Here is a 9,609-nt window from a genome sequence, read left to right on the forward strand (position 1 = left end):
AATTTTATTCCTTTAGCTGTGCAAATAATTGTAAAAAAAAAATGCAGAGGAAATCATCCTCATAGATGCTTTAGTGTACTGTAGGCCTTTTCCAAGGTGGAAGACCTGTTATTGCCTGGGTTGGGGGCAGCAGTGGGCAAGAGAAGTACGTATTTTTCTGTGTTTGGGAAGGTCGGGGAGGAGAAAGGAGAGAGGTGGACCCACCTGCCTTCCCCACCCCCCCGCCAATTTGTGGATCAGCAAGAGCTTTCAAAGCGTAAAAGCAATGAAAGTAATCACAAAGGAAAAGGTGAATAGATTCAACAATAAAAGCTTGCATAGACAAATAATAGAAGATTAGAAAAAAGCTAGAAGAGTCAATCACTTGGGGGGAAGAATCACAAAGATCCCAAGAGAACGCTGGATGAAATATGACTAGGCTATTTGAAGAAATAAGTATGCCTTATAACTTTGTGAAAAAAGGTTATTGACCCAACGAAAATAATAGATCATGGTAAATGAATTCCTTTTTTTGGCCGGGGTACAGTGGAATGGATTCTGTTACTCCTTGTGAGAATGTAAGTAGGTGCAGATACTCTGGAAGTCATATTAGTACTGGATTTCTGATCCTTAAAAATTTCATACCCTCTCCCCACTAATTTCCTATGCATGTTCATATGTTTAGATAAGAGTGGAAGAAAATTAGAGAATATTTAATAGTGATTATATGTTGATAGTGGGATTATGGCAGGTTGTTTTTGTGTGTATGTATGTAAATAAGTGTATGTGTGTGTACAGATCAGTAGTGTTAAGTATAATCACATTGTGCTACAATCTTTTTCATTTCGCCAAACTAAAACTACCTATTAAGCAACAATTACCCATTCCTCTATCCCTCCTCCCCCCGTACCCTGGCAACCACCATTACTTTCTATCTCTATGGATTTGACTATTTATAGTCAAAAATATTTATATTTTTAACTTTCCAGATATTGTAAGAACACAAACTAAGTTAATAAAAGAGCAAAACCAGCTTTTGAAACATGACTCATTTGGAAGTTTAAGAGTCTGTATAAGTGTTCTTAATGATTTCTGTTATTTTAGACCTCTCAAGCTGGGTCAAAAGACAAAAAGATGGACCAGCCCCCGCAAGCCAAGAAGGCAAAAGTGAAGACCAGTACTGTGGACCTGCCAATTGAGAATCAGCTGTTATGGCAGATAGACAGAGAGATGCTCAACTTGTACATTGAAAATGAGGTGGTTATTTTAAGTCTTCTAGAACAATAAGCTAAAAAGTTAACTTGACCGTAACGTTCAAACTCTGTATCTAGTGACCTTCATGTATTTTAGGTTGTATGGGGTTTGAGAACAGTTTTAGGTTTTGGGGTAGTGGAGGACAAGTTTAATAGATCCCAAGACATAACATCAAAATTCTTTTATGGTGATATTATGTCTTTATTGCTAAAAACTCTGTTTTGAGATCTTTGACATTTAGGGGAGGTATCATTCATGTTTGGGTGTGTGAGTTTGATTGTTCACTAGCGATTGGGATGTTTGAGGCCAGGGTCAGGGAAGTTGATCAGCAGGAGAAATTACATTAGCCTTAATATTTTGTTTATTCCTTTCCCTGTTGCCAGTCAATATGTAACTCTAGTTATGGTGAGCGATGCAAGGTTTGGGACCCTGGAGCACAGTTATTCAATTAATTATTGTCTGTGAGGTTTCTCATCATATATACATTGGATCTTAGAATAGTTTTGTTTCATAGACCCTTTAGCCTCTATACTATATGAATAATTTGATTTTCCTGGGTATGTAATACAAGCAGAGTATACTCACCTTGTGACATTGAGCTAATAGTTTCTTAAAGTTCTCTTGTCTTAAATTCTTTTCCTTATTTTTGCTTTTGAGTTTCAACATCTTGATATTTCTTCTATTGCTCTTTTTTTCTAAGTACACCCACAGAACTCTCACTTGATCTTAATAATTTACTAAGGACTGATGCTTCCAGCTCTCTTTCCATGAATGATTCGCAGAACTAAAAGGATTTGAGGAAGAAGGCTTTTCTACTTTTATATTACTTAATAGTTAAGGGGAAATTGTCTCAGTTTTCTGAATGTCTAACTGTACTGTTCACAGGGTAAGATGATCATGCAGGATAAACTAGAGAAGGAGAGGAATGATGCTAAGAATGCAGTAGAAGAATACGTGTACGAAATGAGAGACAAGCTTAGTGGTGAATATGAGAAGTTTGTGAGTGAAGATGTAAGTATGTGCTGCAGTGTGTCTACTTAGTGTGCGTCTTCCGGCAGGATCCTTAAATGTAGTTAACAAGGGGAAGTTTGTATCTGTAGGTATACAGAAAAATGATTAAAAATGCACTTTTTTGGGGAAAAGTTTTATATCATTTTATTTTCTATTGATGGAGTGTTTCCCACAGGTTAGATGTTGTGCATCACTCTTTTTTTGGTGTGTCACTTTTTGATACATTTTTGCATGCTATTATTTACCTAGTATTTTTCTTTAAATCAGTTCACTTTTCCCTGATGTTTATTTTAACTCACTTCTTAAAAAAAATTCAGTATAATTGACATATAACTTTATATTAGTTTCAGGTGTACAGCATAATGATTCGATGTTCATATACATTGTTAAATGATTACCACAATAAGTCTAGTTAAACATCCGTCACTACACATACTTAAAAAATTTTTTTTCTTGTGATGAGAACTTTTAAGACTTATTCTCTTAGTAACTTTCATATATTCACTACAGTATTACTAACTATGTGACTCACTTAGTTTTAAATGTAGTTTTTAATTCTGAAATTTTCAAACATATTCATATATCCCCTACAGCGGAGAAAATAGTGTAATAAACCCCTTTGTACCTATAAAGCAAAATAACATTTTGTCAGTCTTGTTTTCCATATCCCCATCTCTCCACTCCCCCATATTTTAAAGAAAATCCATATATATCATAGTTTGTGCCTGTTTCTTCATTTGTGAATCTACTGATTTTTGACTGACTAAATTGCAATGTTTCCTTCATCTTTAGGACCGTAACAATTTTACCTTAAAACTAGAAGATACTGAAAATTGGTTGTATGAGGATGGAGAAGACCAGCCAAAGCAAGTTTATGTTGATAAATTGGCTGAATTAAAAGTGAGTGACTCTTGAAAGCAGAAATGCTGTAGTTTCCATGGAGAGTATCTCAAAATTGAGAGTAATTCTCATGTTAAGTAATTGAAGGCAGATTGAAAGTGACTGAAGAGCTATACTTTTTATCACTTAGGTTCACTTTCTTTCACAACTTTGTAACAGCAAAAGAATTCTTCTGAAAATTGAGTTTAGCCCTAAACTGTTTCACTGAATTGGAGCTTGACTATGTTCTTGGTGTCAAGAGATTGAAAGACTAGCAAGATGCATCCCTGTCCTAAAGGTACTTGCAATGCAGTTGGAGCAGGGCTGCGTGTATACAGCTTTGATTCTCAGTAGAGCAGAAGTGTCTGGTTTTGTATTTAAAGAAGCTGATAGTTACACCTTAGAGTTAAAAGTACAAAGAATTATTTAAAGTTGAGTTGAGGCCTTTTTTTTTTTTTTTTTTTTTTTTTTTTTGTGGTACGCGGGCCTCTCACTGTTGCGGCCTCTCCCACTGCGGAGCACAGGCTCCGGACGCACAGGCCCAGCGGCCATGGCCTATGGGCCCAGCGGCCCGCGGGATCCTCCCGGACCGGGGCACGAACCTGCGCCCCCTGCATCGGCAGGCGGACCCCCAACCACTGCACCACCAGGGAAGCCCGAGGCCTTTTGTTTGGAAAAAGATGCAAATACACAAGAAGAACTTTTTGCATTTCTCTGGATTACTTAGTTTCTTGTCAAACTGGGCCATTGTGACTAACCTCTGGAATGGAATTGCTGAAGGACAGTGCCTGCAGTTTCCTGTCATTCTGGCAAGAATATAAAGAGTCTCCAGTGAGATCCTTGCCATTGAGGTTTTTGATTTACTTTTTATTATGGGAGATGTCCAACACGTGAAAGTAGACAGAATTATAGCTTCAACTGTTGTCAACTTATGTCTGGTTTTGTTTCATTTCTGCTCGTTTCCACTCCCAGTTATTTTAAGCAAGTCTCTCAGGTTATATTTAATCCAAAAATATTTCAGTGTGTATTTAAAAGAAAATGTAGCCTTAAGCTGTACCATTATCACATGCATAAAAATTTCTTAATGTCACCATTAATATCACCATATATTCAGTCTGTTTTCAGGTTCCAGTTGCTTCATAAATAATTTTTTAGTTTGTTTGACTCAGGATCCAAACAGGGTCCATACATTCTGTTGATATGTCTCTTAAATCTGTGTCTGTACTTCTCCTTCCACCATTTCTCCTCCCTTACTTAGTTGATGAAAAAACTTGATCATTCGTGCTCGAGGATTTATTCCTGGTCTGGATTTTGCTCCTTTTCAACTCTGGTGTTTAATCTTATCTGGTAAATTGATGGTTACAGCTGGAGGCTTTGTCAGATACAGGTTTAAAAGAAAATTTATTTTTTATTTTTCCAAGTGTACTTCATATATGGTGAAGTATACCATATCACTGTCTGGAGGCACCTAATTTTTGGTTGTCTCTCTAATGTATTTTGAGAACTAGGGTTCAAGTGACAAGTTGAAGTGGCTCCACTTGGAACAGTATTGAGGTATATTCTCATGTAGACTGAGGATATATTTCAATTGGCTGGGGAAAAATATTCAACTTCTTATATATAGAACATGGAGATTAAACGTATTTTAATTCATAATCAGTCTTGGTAGAAAGATAATACTCTTAAAGTTTAAACTCCCCTGTGAAGAATTTGTATATTCTCTCTTCTGTTAAGAATCTAGGTCAGCCTATTAAGATACGATTCCAGGAATCTGAAGAAAGACCAAAATTATTTGACGAACTAGGGAAACAAATCCAACAGTATATGAAAGTAATCAGCTCTTTCAAAAACAAGGTATCTTTTTTTTTCTTTTTTTTTTCTTCTCCTCTTCCCTACTGTTGTTTCGGTAGAGTTAAGTATTGAGACATTTACGTAGCATTTTTTTGTCTTCTTTTTAACAGTTGTTTAATGATAGTATTTTCTTTTTGGATGTTAATGTAATGTATAATATTTTATCTAATCTTACTAACAACCCTGGGATTTGCTGCTTCTCTTTAATAAGGGGACTATGGAATTGAGCAGTATTATTCAGCTTCCTTTTCTTGTTTTGAAATGTTTGATCCTTGACTTAACTTGCTCTATTTTGGTGTTAGAACACATTAGGCAAATAATTTGGTTTGTTATGCAGATGTAGGACTGTCTCAACAATAAACTACTTTCATTATTTTTGAGCACTATATGATATATACTCCATAAATATATTATCTGATTAAATTTGCACAGTACCCTTATGAAGTAGGTGGTAGCATCAACATTTATAGATAATTTCTAACATCTTTAATCCTCACCCAAGGTTACTATTGGGGGAGCTGGGATTTGGCCTGAGGTCTGATTCCAGAGTTTCGATGGCTCCCAAACTTTGGTAAATAGTTCGGTTAAGTCCACTACTATACTCAAGGATCTTGATGTATTGTCAGTGTAAGAAACTTTAAGACAGATAAATTGAGCTTTCTAAAAAAATTACTTTTAATTAAAAAATTGTGCTTCTTTCGAAAGGACTCTTTTTTTTTTTTTTTTTTTTTTTTGCGGTACGTGGGCCTCTCACTGCTATGACCTCTCCCGTTGTGGAGCACAGGCTCTGGACGAGCAGGCTCAGCAGCCATGGCTCACGGGCCCAGCCGCTCTGCGGCATGCAGGATCCTCCCGGACCGGGGCCCGAACCGGTGTCCCCTGCATTGGCAGGCGGACTCTCAACCACTGCGCCACCAGGGAAGCCCTGAAAGGCCTCTTTTAAAAAACTGTACTCATTATTATTTTGGTTCCTAACAAGGATGCCTAAATCTCAGGTCTCATACCTAATGACATGTAATTTTTTTTTTGCATTGTATAAGGTTTTGTGTAAAGCATGTGCTATGTATACTGCTGAAGCATTTTAATTACTACTTTGTGTAATTTTGGCCTTTAAATGTATTTCCTCTGTGTTTTAAAAATTGGGGTTACTTTTCTGAATTCTTCGGGAATTGAATGTCTATGTAGTTTGAGAGGCTAGATGGGCTTCATTTTGGGAAAGATTGTAACTTTTTGAAAGATGGTGAAGAACTAGGCAATGTTTGAGTAGGGACAGTATCATCCTTTGACACTTGTCTGGTTGGCTACTGGTTGCAGGAGGACCAGTATGACCATTTGGATGCTGCTGACATGGTGAAGGTAGAAAAAAGCACAAATGAGGCCATGGAGTGGATGAATAACAAGCTGAATCTGCAGAACAAGCAGAGTCTGACCATGGATCCAGTTGTCAAGGCAAAAGAGATTGAAGCTAAAATTAAAGTAATGTATGATTTTAAAGATTTAATAGTCTTTTCTAGTCAGTCTCATTATTATATTATTAATAGGAGAGAATTTCATTATTGCATCTTTGCTTCTGGCTTGGGGATAGGGTGGACTTGGATTTTAGTATGCCATGTAAAATTTGTTACAAGAAACCACAGTTTTCTCTCCTGTTGTTCTAGGAGCTGATGAGTATCTGTAGCCCTATAATTTCAAAGCCGAAACCCAAAGTGGAACCTCCAAAAGAGGAGCAAAAAAATGCAGAGCAGAATGGACCAGTGGATGGACAAGGAGACAGCCCAGGCCCTCAGGCTGCTGAGCAGGGTACAGACACAGCTCTGCCTTCGGATTCAGACAAGAAGCTTCCTGAAATGGACATTGATTGATTCCAACAATTGTTTATATTAAAACAGACTATTATAAAGCTTTAAGTTGTCAACTTTGTTCTAAATATCAACTAGAGCAATTAAATACTGGAGATTTCTTAGTTTTTAGGGGATTTGGGTGGCGGGAGATATAGGTAATGTATGGAGCATTTTGACTTCGAAATAGTTAGATACAGAAATGAAGTGCATTGTATCTTTTTCATAATGGTACTATTTAGAAGCCCAGTTAGTCTTACTGAGCTTATGCTTCACTCCTTTTATGTTTAATCATGCTTATACAAAGAGAAGTTTGTTTTAGAAAGTTGAGCTATAGCACAAGCTATACCTAGCTATCAAGCAGACTTGTTATGACATATATGGCAGGAACTCTAATTGTGCTTCACAGATCTGCTGTGGAGATTGCCACAAAGGCTCCCCGCTTGGTGTGGGGATGGAGGAGGGGTCTCCCTCTGTTTCTGAGGACTAGAGAGCATGGCATGGATTAACAGAACAACTAAAAGGTATGCTCTGAGCTTCATCACGTGTCAGTCAGCTCCGCTGGGACTCCCACCCCGTCTTCCTATCTTCCCATCTTCCCCCAGTTAAAGGAGCTCCTATTACAAATGCCGTGTGTTGCTCCTGGAAAATAGATCCTTTCACCTGGAGCAAGTTGTTAACTGAGGATTTTAGACCTGCAGGCTCTTCCTAAGAATGTATGTTCCTGAAAGTATGTCCACTAATATCCCAAGTATCAAAGTCTAAATAATTTTCTCTTCGGAAGGTTAGAATTGGGTAGATGTGCTGTTGGATATAGGCCTGGTAAATTTAACTGAGGGACTGATTCTTGTTAATTATGGTGTGAAGATTTGTATCCTGGCCTGCTTATTCAGGTGAGATGTTCTGTGTAAATTTGAGGTATAGCTTGAAGTCTTACGACAAGAGTTAAAAGTTCTTTTTTGCTCATTCACAATCACTTATGTGTTGTGTTAATATCTGTCATGAATCTGCCAATTTGTATGTGTTAAACAGCGGACAGATCATACAGAAAACTAAGATGCACTGGATTGTACTGGATGAGTCTGAAATAAGTGTTAAAGAAGTGTGGTGCTGACTTTAGCAACACCTCATTCTTACTGTGCAGCCAGTGTCAGGAGCACCAAAGCATTCCCTGTGACTGCCCTTTGGGCAGTGTTGATAAGAGTGAGGCATTTTGGAAACTAAGGGAAACCTGTAGTATTAGAGGCCAGAGCTGGTACCTGCCCTAGAAACTGTTACAATCTTTGTTGGTTACTTTTTGGACCTTTGTAATTGTTAATCTGTATTAACAGAGCTGCTCTGTTAATTTTGGCCTATGTTGTTAGAAATAAGATTATACCTTGCATATCTAGAATATGTTTCTGTCCATCTCATGAACTAAAATATTTAGAGTGTTACAAGCTCTAAAGTGCTATAGAGAAACATCACTTAGAGGAGGAAGGTGGAAGTGTATTTATGTTGGAGTGTAAGCATGTGTGGAAGCCTCGCAGCACCAGGACTTTGGCCCTGTTCTTAGAGCCTCCTCTATCCATTCTCTACCTGTCCTGCTTCAAGAGTTCCAGCTGGCCTGCTGTGAGGCCAAGAGCTACTTAGGAGTGCTGGCTGCAGGATTAAGCCAATTCTTAGGCAACTGACTCAGTTCCTAATGGCCATTTCTTCTAAAAATTTTCTTTTGTGTGTGGGGGAGGGTGTGGGTCTTGGGATGGGGGTGAGGTTGAGGTTTAAAGTTTAAACTAGAAATAAGATGATGTGGTCTGCTTGCTCTCTGTTTAGATAGGCTTTAAGACCAATTGGATTTACATGGAGGCCAGGCCAGAGAATCGTAATCAATGACTTGTGTGCAGACAAGCATTTATCCAGGTTGCATTGTCCCAATTGGTTTGTTAAAGCTCCAGGTTATGTTCTTACACAAAGAAAAACATTCAGTAAACATGAGACAAGTTTTAGGAAAACTTAATAAAAAGAAACCTGTCTTACACTCAAAGGAATGGTTTTCTTAATTTCATAATGAAGGGTGTGTATGTGTGTGTCTGTATGTTTTTGTGTTTTAGATAAAAACTCTTCTCTAGAGGTAAGAGTCCTCTAAGCTAAATTCCAAGTAGTTAACATTTGTCAGAGACCTCCATTCTGAAGAACATTTGAGGCTTAGCACACTGGGTGGTAAAAAGTAGCTCTTTCCATACTTACTCTCCCATGCTGAGTCTTGGCCCAGTTCTCTGACTTAGAAATCCTTACCTTGCTCCTGTGACTGGGCCTTTGAGGGTTTTGGTATTAGCAGGAGGTGGGTTACGGCCCTATAAAGGCCAGTGCCAGGACTGATGACTGCCCCTTCAAAGAACAGGACATGGCCCAGAATGTGCTAGTAACAGTTGTTACCAGTGACAGTTCCAACAGTGTGTGCATGTATGTGTGTCTTGGTGTGTATGTGGGGTGGTGTTGAGTGTTGAAAGGGGGTGAAGCCACCAGAAGAGACACTAACTATACAAAGCATAGGGGCTAGATGGGGAGGCGTCTGGGGCCTTCCTCGCTGTAGTCCTGCTACTTAATAGTCCCGGTGCCAGGCCTACCAACAGGGCCTGTGTCCACCACCTTCAAGAAGTGTCTGGAGTAAAGTCTTTTTTTTTTCTGGGCCTCTGTCTTAGGGAGAAAAGTGGACCCCTGGTAATATGAGTGGGAAGCCAGCTAGCTAGTGATTATCCAGAGTGTAGCCATTTTATAGGGCTGTTGGAATCACCTGGAAAGAGTAGCATACCTGTTT

General features: G+C 38.4%; 1 protein-coding gene across 3 annotated transcripts in view; it reads left to right on the top strand.

The window, feature by feature from the left end:
* HSPA4 (heat shock protein family A (Hsp70) member 4) overlaps positions 1-8,829 on the top strand; it is a 42,760-nt gene extending 33,931 nt beyond the window's left edge. For all 3 annotated transcript variants that reach the window (XM_060143582.1, XM_060143583.1, XM_060143585.1), the window contains 6 exons: positions 1,084-1,236; positions 2,119-2,244; positions 3,037-3,144; positions 4,858-4,977; positions 6,289-6,450; positions 6,633-8,829. In XM_060143582.1, coding sequence (XP_059999565.1) covers positions 1,084-1,236; positions 2,119-2,244; positions 3,037-3,144; positions 4,858-4,977; positions 6,289-6,450; positions 6,633-6,836 — 873 coding nt within the window. In that variant the 3' untranslated portion in view covers positions 6,837-8,829. The remainder of the gene's footprint in view (positions 1-1,083; positions 1,237-2,118; positions 2,245-3,036; positions 3,145-4,857; positions 4,978-6,288; positions 6,451-6,632) is intronic.
* The last annotated feature ends 780 nt before the right edge of the window (positions 8,830-9,609 follow it).

This window comes from Lagenorhynchus albirostris, chromosome 3 (assembly GCF_949774975.1).
Source record: "Lagenorhynchus albirostris chromosome 3, mLagAlb1.1, whole genome shotgun sequence".
NCBI classification, from domain to species: Eukaryota; Metazoa; Chordata; class Mammalia; order Artiodactyla; family Delphinidae; genus Lagenorhynchus; species Lagenorhynchus albirostris.